We start from the raw sequence: 15,332 nt of genomic DNA, 5'->3' as shown, positions 1-15,332 counted from the left end.
GTGTGCATGAAGTATCTTCTATACCTGGAGTATCTGGTATGCGTGAAGTATCTGCTGTTCCTGAGCATCTGGTGTACATGAAGTCTCTGCTGACATGGAGCATCTGGTGTGCATGAAGTATCTGCTGAACCTGGAGCATCTGGTGTGCATGAAGTATCTGCTGAACCTGGAGCATCTGGTGTCCGTGAAGTATCTGCTGTACCTGGAGCATCTGGTGTGCGTGAAGTATCTGCTGAACCTGGAGCATCTGTTGTGCATGAAGTATCTGCTTAACCGGAAGCATCTGGTGTGCGTGAAGTATCTGCTGTACCTGGAGCATCTGGTGTGCATGAAGTATCTGCTATACCTGGAGCATCTGGTATGCGTGAAGTATCTGCTGAACCTGGAGCATCTGGTGTGCGTGGAGTATCTGCTGTTCCTGAGCATCTGGTGTGCATGAAGTATCTGCTGAACCTGGAGCATCTGGTGTGCGTGAAGTATCTGCTGAACCTGGAGCATCTGGTGTGTGTGAAGTATCTGCTGACCCTGGAGCATCTGGTGTGCGTGAAGTATCCGCTGACCCTGGAGCATCTGGTGTGCGTGAAGCATTTGCTGGACCTGGAGCATCTGGTGTGCATGAAGTATCTGCTGAACCTGGAGCATCTGGTGTGTGTGAAGTATTGCTGAACCTGGAGCATCTGGTGTGCATGAAGTATCTGCTGTTCCTGAGCATCTGGTGTGCATGAAGTATCTGCTGAACCTGGAGCATCTGGTGTGTGTGAAGTATCTGCTGACCCTGGAGCATCTGGTGTGCGTGAAGTATCTGCTGAAACTGGAGCATCTGGTATGCGTGGAGTATCTGCTGTTCCTGAGCATCTGGTGTGCATGAAGTATCCGCTGACCCTGGAGCATCTGGTGTGCGTGAAGTATTTGCTGGACCTGGAGCATCTGGTGTGCATGAAGTATCTGCTGTTCCTGAGCATCTGGCGTGCATGAAGTATCTGCTGAACCTGGAGCATCTGGCGTGCATGAAGTATCTGCTGAACCTGGAGCATCTGGTGTGTGTGAAGTATCACTGAACCTGGAGCATCTGGTGTGCATGGAGTATCTGCTGTTCCTGAGCATCTGGTGTGCATGATGTATCTGCTGAACCTGGAGCATCTGGCACACATGAAGTATCTTGGTCACAAGAAGGAAGCAAGACATGTTGCTGACTGTGATTATAGAGGGCTGCAGAAGAGATCTAGATCCAAATAATATTTTTTCAGGGCCAGGGATGGAAGCCAGGGCTTCATACATGCTACAGTCCTGCCTCACAGTGCCCAGACAAGCTTTATTTCATATACATATAAATATGCATGTTGCTTATTAAACAGGATTGAGACAGTAGTTTATTCATTTATTTGCATGCAGAAAGATACAGAGAGAAAGGGAATGGGCACACCAAGGCCTCTAACCACTGCAAATGAACTCCAAATGCATGTACCACCTTGTTCATCTTCCATTATGTGGGCACTGGGAACTCAAATGTGAGCCCTTAGGTTTTGCCTGCAAGTGCTTTAAATGTTGAGCCATCTTTCCAGCCTGAGACAGTATTTTTTTTAACATTTATTTATTTAAGAGAGAGAATGGGCATGCCAGGGCCTCCAGCCACTGCAAATAAACTCCAGATGCATGGGCCACTTTGTGCATCTGGCTTACGTGAGTCCTGGGGAATCAAGCCTGGGTCCTTTGGCTTTGCTGGCAAGCACCTTAACTGCTAAGCCATTTCTCAAGCCCCATGAGACAGTATTTTTAAGCTAACCTCAAAAATAATCTCCATTTTGCTAGCTAAGAGCATCTCCTCTATTCTCACTCTCTGCTCTCACCGCTTAGCTGCCTCTCTATGTCTGAGCTGGCCTCACCTCTTGTTTCCCATCTGTTATTTATTAGAAGAGCTCTCTTGCACAGCCTCAGTTTCAGTTCTGTGCAATAAGCATTTTGTCTCCTCAGGCAGAAAACACAGCTGAACAATATGTAGAGAACAGATATAATTTATGGGTATGAAGTGAAACTCCAAAATATTATGAAGGTAGCATTCTCTCAAAGTAAAATTCTGTAATTTTCATGTTATTCTTCTCGGTCATCAGTTCAGTAAACAGCGTTGCTCTTCCTGGCTGTATGTGGACATTTTCTTCTAGCTTCACAACAGAGAGCAGTCATCTCCACCCTGCTCCTTCTGTGATGAAGGGATGCAGTTGTTACTGATACTGTCACATACCTTCTGTGAGCCGTGGGCCACCTACCTGGTTCTGTGGGCCAGGCAGCCATCCTTCCTTGGCATCCCCCAGCACTGTGTGCACATTATGTTTTGGCCTTTTGCTCTTTCAGACTCCCCCTTTCTGGTTGTTATTTTGCAATGAGCAATTGGTGGATTTATTTATGGAAATGTTACAAGTCGGTGTGGCTTTTGAATACCATAAAGGGAGGAGGGGCCGGTGGGCTAAGGAAAACGAGAAGGTTGCAGAACTGTAATGAGTCTCACAGCCTGGGAAAGATGGAAAATACAGAGAAAGCAAAAAGCCAAAACCAACCTTAGCTCCTCAGTGAATGAATGGAATGGTGTAAGACAAAATGCAGTGCCCCGGTGCCCCTCTCCACCCCAGCGACCAGAGCTGAGCCCCAGGGCAGTTAAGGAATGGGGATGCCTCTCATATCCTTGAAGAAGTCTTCTTTCACACCCCTTTCCCCAAATTCACACAGCACTGATTCAACCAACCCCCTTCTGTGGACGCTGTGACTCCTTGAAAAGGGAAAGATGGGGTGTTTGTGAATCAGAATAGAGCTACGCAGCCCTTCTCCTTCAAGGCCACGTTTCTTTATAAACACAGGGGACCACAATCCTTTCCTGTGACTCTCCAGAGCCAGGGGCCTTCTTGAACCTGGCAGTGTGTATGTATGTGTGTGCATATGTATGTGTGTGTGCATGTGTGTACATTATGTGTCAGAAAGAAGACTTTTCCTCCTTTGTGCTTTCAATCGTGTTTTGAGGCCTTTAGGTATTTTCTGCCTCAGACCTCCCAACCAGCACCTTGTTCCCCTGCCTTTGTGACAGTCACTTAGAAAGGCTGAGAAAACCCTTCCCTGCCCCCTGACCATGTGTTTCAGAAGGGGAACACAGCTCTGCACATCGCTGCCCTTGCTGGCCAGGATGAGGTGGTCCGGGAGCTGGTCAACTATGGTGCCAACGTCAATGCTCAGTCTCAGGTAACCCCAGCCCAGGCAGGCCTTTGCCTACACCTCTCTTTTCTGCTACTCAGTAGACATGTTGGCTTCTGTGTAACACACACACACACACATACACGTAGCACCATGTCATTAAGTACTGATGCCGAGGCAGGCATCTGTATTAATTTTGCACTTAGAGCAAACACACCCTAAGCATGCTGGGGTCAGTCACTGAAGACTCCATCTTGGATCATTGAGCAAGGCAGATCACATAATCCACGTAGCTCGTGTGGGTGGGGAGTGTGAGACTTGGGCAGTTAGTGAACGGAGTAGAAGTAGAGGGGACTGTGTGAGCCAAGGCCTGACCCAGGGTGAGGGGCAAGTACTTCTGTGGAGAGTTGGCCCCACGCCTGGCTCCTGGTAATCATTTTCTGGGGACAACAGGGCAGAGCGAGAGAGGCATGAAGAGCGCTGCCCTCCAGGTATCAGAGTCCGCTTCTGTCTCCACATCTCACCTCTCCACACTGCTGGGAGCTAATTTAACGGCTTCTTCTTTGCGTTCACAGAAAGGCTTTACCCCCTTGTACATGGCGGCCCAGGAGAACCACTTGGAGGTAGTGAAGTTTTTACTGGAGAATGGAGCCAATCAGAACGTAGCCACAGAAGTAAGTCCCCTGGGAAATGTCCTCACTGTTGGAAGTGTTTCGGGGGCATGGCCTGTCGTTGAGCCAGGCCTCCCAGGGCACGGCCTGAAGTGCCCCTCCTGTCGTGAGTGCCCCAGAGCACCCCTGAGCGCTCCAGGCCTGACCCACGGGAGTCCACCCAGCACATCCCAGAGAATGATGGCAGACCTGAGGGTGCTGTTCCCGTTAGGGCCAACACTGAAGGCTTGGCCAAGTGGGGGTTAGGGTGTGTGTGTGTGTAAGAGAGAGAGAGAGACTGACATGTGCCTCGGACTTTTGGGAAAGACTCTGTTACACACCCCTTGGAACAGTCATGCTGGCTGTGCTCCTGAGGTTCGTCACCTGTGAATGGTGTGGCCTAGATCGAGCTGATGTTGCCCCTGACTGTGACCCCTCGTTATGTGGCTCTCACTGTTCTGCTTCACTGCCCCTTGCTAGTTAACCAATGTAGGCAAGCGATATTAGTCACTCACAGCCACATGCTCAGGGCCCGGTGGGCTTCTTGCATCTAGTAGGTGCTCGTTGGCACATGGTCATGTGCAAATATGATGCTGGCACTGGAGGATGGGCATAGGAAGAGGACGGGCACAGGCATGTCACAGAGCGGTGAAAACCTCTCATAGCGCACAGTCAGCCTACAGACACGTGATAATGTTCAGCCAGACCAAAAAGGGGTGATAACACACAGTCAGCCTAGAGGCAGATCGTAACAGACCAAACAGGTGATGATATCGCGTGGTCAGATTCTCATGGCACACAGGCTGTAAATAGGATAGCGCCGACGATAAACAGACAATAGCGCACAGTCACAACGTCAGCCTCTCACGGGACAAAGACTTAAACCAGACTCCACAGGGTCCTCCTAGCGCTCAGACTGCAACCACTAAATGCTGAAGGAAACTAGCGGCCAAAATACACCTGCAGGCCCTGTGGGAACCAAGAGCAAGGAAGCAGGAAAAAGCAAGGCTTCAGGGAGGTGGTGGCCCTAAGCTGGGCTTGGAGGCGACACGGGGCTTCCCAAACCCATCTTTGCTCTCCCCTGGCCAGGATGGCTTCACTCCCCTGGCTGTGGCTCTGCAGCAGGGCCACGAGAATGTGGTGGCCCACCTCATTAACTATGGGACGAAAGGGAAGGTGCGCCTCCCGGCCCTGCACATCGCAGCCCGCAACGATGACACACGGACAGCAGCTGTGCTTCTGCAGAACGACCCCAACCCAGACGTGCTCTCCAAGGTAAGGCAGCTAAGCAAGGTGCCGGGGAGAGAGGGCTTCACCACTGGCGGCCCGCAGGCTGGAGTCCCTTCGGTTCCCAGCCCTTTTCCAAGAGTGAGCCCACCCCAGGCAGGTCGGCGGTACAAGGCAAGGACAGCTCCTGTGGCGCCTTCGCTGCCTGGCAGAGACGCGGAAGTGCTTGGTGGGCAACCCCACCTCAATCTTGTGGTGATCACCAAGGGATTTTTGTTTTGTTCTGCTTTGTTTTTCGAGGTAGGGTCTCACTCTAGCTCAGGCTAGAATTCACTTCGTAATCTCAGGGTGGCCTCAAACTCATGGCGATCCTCCTACCTCTGCCTCCTGAGTGCGCCACCATTCCTGGCTCACCAAGAGATTTTTAGTAAAGGGCTAGAATCTCTCTGGCTGCTTGGGGCATCCAGAACAGTGCCCAGGTAGGTAGGCAGGCCTCCAACCAGAGAGAAGCTCCACCCAGGAGGGGTGTTCTGGACTGTCGCCTCTCTCCACTCTGCTGCCTTTGCTGGAGGTGGAAGGCAGGGCCCCTGGGGCCGCCCTGCTGATAGTTTCACTGTGGCTCACCACTCCCATTTCATTAGGAGCACTGGCTTCTGCTCCGTGTCCTGGGTGTCCATACCTTCCTTTCCTCCAGCCTGCTCCGCCCCACCCCGGCCCCTGACTTGGTCTGGAGGTGGACTAAGGATGTTGATCAGAATAACAGTAGACTCTTTGGCCAGCTCAATCACAGACCCTTTTCGAGTGCTGGAAGTCCCATGGACCCCCATAATCCTTTTGACTCGTGACTAAATTTGGTTCGTGAGAGGTCAATTAGAGGTGATCCCAGTCTATGAACTGTCCATGGCCACGAGTTAAAGGATGGAGAACACCGCAAGGTGGTATCTAGCCTTGGCATACAGCATGTTACATACAGGGCATCTTTTCACCCCCTTCTGCAGATGTTACTGTGGGCCGAAACCTGCTTTGTATGTTGGGTCTTCGGCCCTACCAACTTTGTTTGTTTAGAATCTTTGGGCTGGTTCTGGGACAGAGGTACTAATAAGTCTCATGTAATACACTTTCCTCCCCTCTGTTGTGCCAGACGGGATTCACCCCCCTCCATATCGCAGCTCACTATGAGAACCTCAATGTGGCCCAGCTGCTCCTCAACAGGGGGGCCAGTGTCAACTTCACACCTCAGGTAATCTTGAATTCTTTGTACATCGTCCAGGGCTTGTGATATCTAGAATTGGGGTGTCCATGCCTCCCTCTCTCTTTCTTTCTCTGGTACCTTGGAATCTACCTGTGCTACACAAATGCTTATGGGGGCCAGAGCCCCAAGCTGTCAGGTTCCTGGTCTTGGGGGGAAGAAAACCTCTTACTCCTGCGTGCCAGTTCTTAAGGTGGATGCAAGAAGCAGGGCTGGTTTTCAAATAACTGGCTTTCCTCCTGTGTGTTGTGTTGCTCTGGGGGGTGTGGGTTTGGCCAGAAGGATCAGATTGGCTGTCAGGTCCTCACAAGGTTCAAACTCCTCCTCAAGTGAGAGATGCCCCCACAGTTCAGAAGCAGCTGCTTATGCTACAGCAGCTGCAGGGCAGGGCTGGGAAGTGGTGTGTGCACAGCTCCATTCCAAAGAGGGACACTGAGCCCTGAGTGTCCCCTGCTTCTTCCTCTAGAACGGCATCACACCACTGCACATCGCCTCCCGCAGGGGGAACGTGATCATGGTGCGGCTCCTGCTGGACCGAGGGGCCCAGATAGAAACAAGGACCAAGGTGGGTAACCAGCAGCCCTCGCGGCCAGGCCAGGGGACAAGTTCTACCATCAAGAGTCTCACCTGGGTGGTGGGTTCTTAGTGACCCACTTAGCAATATGCCACCCACCTCTCTGAGTGACGTGCAGCAGGAGACAGTTGCAAAACTGAGCTGACGTCAAGCTGGCCGGAAGGCAGCCTCAGCATTTCCACAGCGGGGGATGATGTTGTAGACATGCTTCTCTCCACATGGCCACTGATGGCTGCCTTTGGGGCTTTCTGTTCTTCGCTGTCTTTTAAAGGACGAACTGACACCTCTCCACTGTGCAGCTAGGAATGGGCACGTGCGCATTGCAGAGATCCTGCTGGACCATGGGGCACCCATCCAGGCCAAAACCAAGGTGTGTGCTTCCTTCCTAGAGGTGGCATCTGACAGGCCAGGCTCCGGGCCAGCCAGACTTTTTCTCACTGGTGTAACAAAATCCTTGACAAAAGCAACTCAAGGGAGGGAAGGTTTGGTTCGGCTCACAGTTTGGAGGGGAAGACATGGCAGCCGGAGTGTGAAACAGCTGGGCGCCCAGCATCGTGAAGCAGAGAGAAATGAATGCTAGTGCTCAGCTCAGTTGCTCCTTTTTATACCATGGTTTATTATTATTATTATTATTATTATTATTGGTTTTTTGAGGTAGGGTTTCACTCTAGTCCAGGCTGACCTGGAATTTACTAAATAGTGTCAGGGTAGCATCAAACTCATGGCAATCCTCCTACCTCTGCCTCCCAAGTGCTGGGATTAAAGGCGACCACCATGCCTGGCTTTTCTTTATTTTATTATTTTTCACATATAAATACTGCGTTTCGATATGTGCCCCGCATTACCCTCCCTTGCCCCTCACTGCCACTATACTCCTTCTTCTTATCACTGCCATCAGCTCATCGTAGAGGGGAGTGGCCTCTTAAGCCCTGTGCATAACAAAATGATGTCTGGAGCCATCGCGTGCAGGTAAACCGTAGGTGCTGTGAGTTCATGAGTGCAATGGGCTTGTCATGTCTGGGTGACCGCGTTCCACAGTGTTCCTTTCCGTCCCCCAGCTCTTATGATCTTATCTCTTCTCTTCTTTCCCAGCTTCCCCAGTGTTCCCGGAGCCCTAGAGGTGATGATATGTATTCCATGTGGAACTGGCTTTCTCCTTTCTGTTCACTCAGGGGATCCCACATATAGAATGGTGCCATCCATATTCAGGGTACATCTTCCCTGCGGAAACACACCCAGAGACTGTGTTTTCAAACCCAGTCGAGTTGGCAATGAAGATCAACCATTGACAACGCCACCCCTTGCCAACTTGGCATCCAAATGCATCACTTTACATCATAACATCCCACTTCTTAACCCCTAAAGTCTCACGGTGAAAAACTCAGTTAGTCCATCTCTAAACATCCAGATAGTCTTTAAGAGTTCCAACATTTAAGAAAAGCACAAAATCCAAAGTCTCTTCTGAGAGTCAGTGCAATCTCTTGACTGTGAGCCCCCATAAAAGCAATATACAGTGGCCCAAGAGTAAACATCCCATTGTAAAAAGGAGAAATGGGGGGGCAGCAAGGAAAGATCAGACCGAAGCAAGACTGAAAACCAGCAGGGCAAGTTTCCAAGTCCTGCGGCTCCATTGCAAGCATCTGGGGCTCGTGAGGTGATCACTTGGGCTACAAAGGGTATTAGGTATCCTCACCCCTCCTGCCACGTGCAGCACACATAGCCGCCGTCTTGGGTGGGCTCTGTTCCATGCACACAGCTTTCGTCATAGGATGTGCCGTGGTTCTGTCATTTCCAGTATCCGGAGGTCTCCACTGCAAATTAGATGTCACTTTCCCAGCTTCATGCAGTGGCCTACAACACATTGCTTGGACTCAGCAGCCTCTGGAACCTTGGCACAAGCCACTATGACCCCCCCCCCACTCTGGTGCCTTTCATGCCTGTAAACCCCATACCAGGTGGACAACACTGTCAGTTTATACTGCCGTCTTGGGATGTAGCCTGGCCCCTGGGAGATGTTACACTGGCCTCTGTGTGCTTTACAGGCTAACCCGGGGGAAACACTTTCCCAGGCAGTTGTTTTTGAACAGGGACCCTTTTCCATAGCATTGTCAGTTCAGATTCTCCCCTTTCAAATGAAGTTGCATTTTCCTGAGATGAAGCCTTCCATGGGTAGGGTCTTGCTCTCAGAGTGCTTTTTCTATCGTGCCAATGTAGAACAGAAGGTTTTTCTTTGATGGTATCAGTCTCTAACAATTACAGTTGTTCTCCCTCCCTCTCTCTCTCTCTCACTCTCTTTCTCTCTCTCCACCTGCCTCATCTGCAACTTTAATCTTAATTCTTGTTTCTCCACCAAACTGCATGTTTTTTATCTTTCTCTTTCACTTGTTGTGCTCTCTCTTTCTCTTTCTCTCACTATAAACCTAGATAAGAGCGGTGAGCAGTAACCTTGACACAGCATGAACGCTATAATCTGCCAGCCAGGCATAGTGATGCATGCCTTTAATCCCAGCACTCGGGAGGCCAAGGTAGGAGGATGGCTGTGAGGACACGGCCAGCCTGAGACTATATGGTGAATTTCAGGTCAGCCTGGACTGGAGCCAGACCCTACCTAAAAAAGGAAAAAAGAAAAAGAAAGAAAGAAAGAAATTTTTTGTCTGCCAAACAAATTAATCCAGGTCAACAAGTTCTTGGGACATGCACAAAGTGCATCCAGATTCTTTGCAAAATATATATAGTACAAAATGGCCTGTAGCCCAGTCCCTGGTAGAGAACTTGCTCCCGTCTGAAACCTCACAAGCTGGGCCTCTGCTCTACATTTCTCTTGGCGTCCTGGTCTTCCAAACTCCTGCCAGCATGGCTCACTAAGCTCTGCTTACCGCATTCTAGGAGTGTTTTAGTCTGAAGTTCCAAACTCTTCTACATTCCTCACGCAAACCGGTTCCAAAGCCCAAGAACCACACCCATGGTCAGGTTTATCACAACGGCGGCTCCACTCCTCAGGACTCATCCTCTGCATCAGTGACAATCCTCCTTCCTGTGATAAAATATCTGACAAAAACAACTTACAGAAGGAAGGACCTGTTCTGAGTATAGTTTGAGGGTTTAGCCCATCACGGGGAAAAGTCGTTGCAGCACGAACACAAAGTAGCTGCTCACAGGGCGTCTACATCGAGAAACAGAGAGAAGTGGAGCGTGGGTGCGCACCTGCAATCCAGCACCCAAGAAGCCCAGGGAGAGATCACTGCGAGTTCCAAGCCAGCCTGGGAAAGGAAGGAAGGAAGTAGAGAGACAGAAAGAACGAGAGAGAGAGGGAGATGAACACTGGTGCTGAGCTTGTTCTCTCCTTTCTATTCAGGCGGGGTCCCCCACCCATGTAATGGTTCCACCCACATTCAGTTAAACAACTTCATTGAATCACTCAGGGGTACGTTTCCATGGCCATTCTAAGTCCAGTCAAGTTGGCCATGAAGATTAACCATAACACAGACCTACAATTAGTCCCAGATCCATAAAAATACCACCAAGAGTGTCATGGTAGTGTGACATCCACTGCGGTACCTGTCACACAGGAGGCAACCGATTGTTATCTAGATCAGGGTCTGAGAACGTTTCACCTGAAGGCCCAGGTTAGTGACTGTTTCTTGGGCTTTGCAAGTCGATTTCTGTTAAAATTGTTGAACTTGGCCAGTGGAGCAGGGGAAAAAAAAAATCCATGGACAGTATCCAAACGAGTGCTCACATTCCAATAAAACTTTATTTGCATTCCCAAGCTGCATGCTTGGTTGGGCCCACAGCTACAGTTTGCCTGCTTCTGTCAGTCCCTGTATTCTCCATCCTAGTTCCCAAAATGACGGAAGCAGAGGCGCATGTTTGTGGGGCTCTTTGGAGGCATTAGGGAAGCATTAGGCAGAGGCCTAGTCTCCAGAAGCTTTGTAAGAAGAAAAGACATGCCGAGCAAGTGACTGTAACATGATTAGGCAAAGGGGAGAATAGGTATAACCAAGTGAGTGATCTAGGTCAGCAAGACCCCTGGGAACCTAGGGTGGCCAGGGAAGGAGTGGCCCTGGCTAGAAAGTACTGAGAAAGAAGACAGTTGTCATCAGAGTCCAGCAGGAGCCAAGCTCATTCAACATATTCATGTTGAAGCATGGAATAGGCAAGAAGTTAAAAAAAAAAAAAGTGACATTGGCATCAATGTCCTGAATTTCCATGTTCCGTCCCCAGAAGGCACTGCTACTGATTCCTTGTCCCTCTTCCTCCAGAACGGCTTGTCCCCAATTCACATGGCGGCTCAGGGAGACCATCTTGACTGTGTCCGGCTTCTACTGCAATACAATGCGGAGATTGATGACATCACCCTAGACCACCTGACCCCACTCCACGTGGCAGCCCACTGTGGCCATCACAGGGTGGCCAAGGTCCTTTTGGATAAAGGGGCCAAGCCAAACTCCAGAGCCCTGGTGAGGGGGACCTCCAGAGTGAGGGCGGAGGGAGGCCAGAGCTGCGACTTCCTGGCTGAGCTCATAGGAAGGGCAACAGCAGGTGGCCTCGGGATAGGCAGCACCTAGGAGTGGCTGCAGGCAGGTGGGCATGGGTGCTAGTCAGCTGATGTGGCCTCCTGCACCCAGTGACCACAGCCTCACTAGCAGGCTGAGGTCCAGAGTGGGCTTGTGCACAGGAGACCTGACTCTGTAAATAGTATCCGTGTGGGTTCGGGACCCCACCCTAGCCCAAACCAGACCCAAAGCTGAGCAGCGTTAATGCCTTGGGAGCAATCTGGCCTTTGGCTTGCTGTGACGTAGGGACACACTGGCCCAAGCTAAGCACCCCTTCACTTCAGAAGGGCTCAGTGTCCATGGCTCTTCAGCTCAGGCCTAAAGCAGAGTCCTCTGGTGGCTGTGTCCTCACCTTCCTCCCCAGGCCAGAGACACCCCCCACCACCAACCAGGCTGGTCCAGGGAGCCACAGAGCATGCCTGGGGCCTCTGCCTCCCCATTGGCCATTCCCAGGGGAGAACTACTGTCCAGAGGTAGAAGAAGGTGGCTTACTCAGCACTTACTCATTGCTTGTTTCTTCAAAGGGGCTTGCACTGTGCACGGAGCGCAGGGGCCGCTCTGAGGTCGCAGAGGTGTCCCAGCTGGGGGCTGTTGACATTAGGGTAGATACCTGGTGTCCTGAGTGCGCAGGGTGCCTAGCACCATCCCGGCTTCGCCCTGCTAGGTGCTAGTAGCTCTCCTTCTCTGGATGCGACCAAAGGTCTCTGCAGGCATGGGGGCGGTGCAGGCCATTCCCCTTCTCCCTTTGAGAGCCACTGCCCTAAAGCATAAAGCACCGAAAAGACACAGACACGGACAGTCAAACGCCGTCCCTGTGGAGGGCGCATGCCAGTCAGTGTAACAGGCTCTAGAGCAGAATCCATTTCACTCAGAGTTTTGCAGTTTTGGTCAGAAGGAAAAGTGATTTGTTTCCAGAAAGTGATCTTCAGTATAAGTTTATACCCTCAAGGAAGTGTCACACAGCAGGGTTTTTTGGTATATCTAAAAATATGATAGAATTTTTTAAAAAGGGTTTTAAGCATCATGTTCGGGAAGATGAGTATTGTCTAAAGGAAGGGACACTTGACAGTTATGTCAATTGATGAAGGGATGTGGATCTGTCCCTTGGACCGTGGGCATGGGCCGCTGGGCTGGGTAGGGACTTCATCTACAACAGCAAGGTGGTCTTCCTTGGCTTAGTTCTGAGCTTCTGTGTGAGTGAGCCCCTGATGTGTGTGTCCTTCCTTTGTGGCTGTAGAATGGCTTTACCCCCTTACACATCGCCTGCAAGAAGAACCACATCCGGGTCATGGAGCTGCTGCTGAAGACCGGAGCTTCCATTGATGCCGTGACTGAGGTAGGAAAAAGCGTGGATGCACCTGGCTCTGTCCTGGTCCCCTTCCATCACCCTCCCTGAGATAGTTATACCACATACATGCATGCATACATACATACATATATGTATATATATATAGTTTATTTATTTATTTTAATTTATTTGAGAGAGAGAGAAAGTATGAGCAGGCCATGGTCTCTTGTCACTGCCAATGAACTCCAGATGCATGCACCACTTTGTGCATCTGGCTTTATATGTAGGTACTGGAGAATCGAACCCAGGCCAGCAGACTTCGCAAGCAAGAGTCTTTAACCACTGAGCCATCTTTCCAGCCCTGAGATATCTGTTCTTCATAGCTAGGTCTGCGTGTGTGTAGACATGTTGGGGTAAAAGAGACCTCAAATCATGTTTAAATCTGTCTTCTTGGGCAACAAGGATGCTCCCAGCAGCAAAAGAGCATGAGATACCATGGCTAGATTTTCTCTGGGAAGGCGGCTCCTGCTTAGCTCATTCTACCCGGTCTCTTCTAGTCTGGCCTGACCCCTCTCCATGTGGCCTCCTTCATGGGACACCTTCCCATTGTGAAGAACCTGCTGCAGCGGGGGGCATCGCCTAACGTCTCCAATGTGGTAAGCTGTGGGGATGGCAGGGACTCTGGCCCACTGCTCCGAGGGGACCTGTGGTGGCCGTGGGGATGGCAGGGACTCTGGCCCACTGCTCCGAGGGGACCTGTGGTGGCCGTGGGGATGGCAGGGACTCTGGCCCACTGCTCCGAGGGGACCTGTGGTGGGGACTCCTCAGCTTCTATCTACCCACGGAGGCAGAATTCTCTGGTCACATGTGGGAGAAAGTTTCTATGTACTGGTGTTCTCCTGATTAAACTTGTCACACTCCTATACATTTTGGGGGGTTTACTTTGGATAATATTTTGGAACTTCTGTAGTCCTATCTGGAAATACATTCACACATGTGAATGTTCATTAGTTCTGGGACTTTCTGTCATGTATACCTAGAATAATTACACACACACACACACACACACACACACACACACAGTGCAAGCTAAAGAGCTGCTTGCTGGGCAGCTCCACCTCTTGAACAGAGTCCCGCCAAGCTGCTCCAGGCAGGTGCTTTGGAGCGCCACATGCGTCCTTTTGCAAATCCAGTGTGTGCTAACAGTTCTGTCATTCTGTTATTTCACAGAAAGTGGAGACCCCGCTACACATGGCCGCCAGAGCAGGGCATACAGAAGTGGCCAAATATTTGCTCCAGAACAAAGCCAAAGTCAATGCCAAGGCCAAGGTGGGTTTTGGAGGCAGGAAGAGGAGGCTCCCAGAATGCAGGCCGCGCCAGCACAGTGAGGGGACGTCGCTGTGTCAGAGGCCCGGCTCCCAGTCAGAGACTCCCGCTTAGGTCATGAAAATTCAAATTCCCCTCTTGCAGAGGTCCCGACAGGGCCAGAGACATTTCTTCAGCCAAGCTGTGTTTCTGCAGGGGAGAAAAGACCCTGGGAGCAGGGCTGGTCTGAATTGTTTATTGGGTTCATGAGTAGTTATGGCAGAAGGCAATAAAGGATGTTTTTAAGACTTCGGTCACTAGGAAAAAACAGCCAGTAGTCACGTGGTCTCAAAGTGGTGGACCCCTTTATTGTAAATAAATATGTGAGGTGTTAGGTGAGTGATGTGGAGTACAGCTACTGAGTTTGTTTGGGGATAGGCTGTGGCAAAGAAAAGACCTTCCAAACCACAAGCGGCAGAGCGTCCCCAGAGGGTTAAGGCCACGATCTGTGTTTGGACCGTATCTGACTGCACCTCCCCCTTGGGCTCAACAACACAGAGTTTGTCCATGAACTCGTGCACCGTGAGCCATAGCAGGACGTTGGAAAGGAGTGGGACACATGCCTCTCTTCCCCTTTCAATGATTTAGACTCCCCCCGGTGACCTCTGGCACAGGCAAACATCAAAGTAGAGTTCAAACGTCAAGACAAGTGTACCGGCCGGAAAGGGCTTGGGAGACAAAGCTGACAGTGGTAGTCAGTTTCCCGAGCATTACGTGCCCAACTCTGTATGCATCTGCTGCTTTGATCTGCATGCTAGGCCTATGCAGTAAAGGTTATAAGGCCGACCCTTGGGGCGATTCAGTAGAAATAACACAGACTGAGGCCACCCTGAGATTTCGTAGTGAATTCCAGGTCAGCCTGGGCTAGCATAAGACAAAAAAAAAAGGAGGGGCTGGAGAGATGGTTCAGTCATTAAGGCACTTGCCTGCAAAGCCTAAGGACCCAGGTTCAATTCCCCAGTGCCCACATAAAGCCAGATGCACAAGGAGGCACATGCACTGGAGTTCATTTGCAGTGGCTGGAGACCCTGGTGCACCCATTCTCTCTCTCTCTCTCTGTTTCTCTCTGTGTGTCTTTCTCTCTCTCAAATAAGTAAGCAAATAAAACGTATTTTAAAAAGAAAGAAAGAAAGAAAGAACACAAACCTTGTGAATTGTGAGGATGAAATGAGATGGAGCACAGTGGTTTCTGTGACTCACAGACTGGATGAAATCCCAGCTCTTTTGAGTCTTTGACCTTGAGAAA

At 50.6% G+C, this 15,332-nt stretch overlaps 1 protein-coding gene across 10 annotated transcripts in view; it reads left to right on the top strand.

Annotated features, from left to right (window-relative positions):
• The window catches only part of Ank1 (ankyrin 1), a 241,506-nt gene that overhangs the window by 167,776 nt on the left and 58,398 nt on the right, over positions 1-15,332 (top strand). For all 10 annotated transcript variants that reach the window (XM_045131509.1, XM_045131511.1, XM_045131506.1 and 7 more), the window contains exons 4-13: positions 3,127-3,225; positions 3,753-3,851; positions 4,917-5,102; positions 6,196-6,294; positions 6,770-6,868; positions 7,149-7,247; positions 11,140-11,337; positions 12,671-12,769; positions 13,279-13,377; positions 13,952-14,050. In XM_045131509.1, the coding sequence (XP_044987444.1) occupies positions 3,127-3,225; positions 3,753-3,851; positions 4,917-5,102; positions 6,196-6,294; positions 6,770-6,868; positions 7,149-7,247; positions 11,140-11,337; positions 12,671-12,769; positions 13,279-13,377; positions 13,952-14,050 (1,176 nt within the window). The remainder of the gene's footprint in view (positions 1-3,126; positions 3,226-3,752; positions 3,852-4,916; positions 5,103-6,195; positions 6,295-6,769; positions 6,869-7,148; positions 7,248-11,139; positions 11,338-12,670; positions 12,770-13,278; positions 13,378-13,951; positions 14,051-15,332) is intronic.

This window comes from Jaculus jaculus, chromosome 12, assembly GCF_020740685.1.
Source record: "Jaculus jaculus isolate mJacJac1 chromosome 12, mJacJac1.mat.Y.cur, whole genome shotgun sequence".
Classification (NCBI taxonomy): Eukaryota; Metazoa; Chordata; class Mammalia; order Rodentia; family Dipodidae; genus Jaculus; species Jaculus jaculus.
Note: the sequence above shows the minus strand (reverse complement) of the source record. Positions and strands in the feature narration are given on the sequence as shown.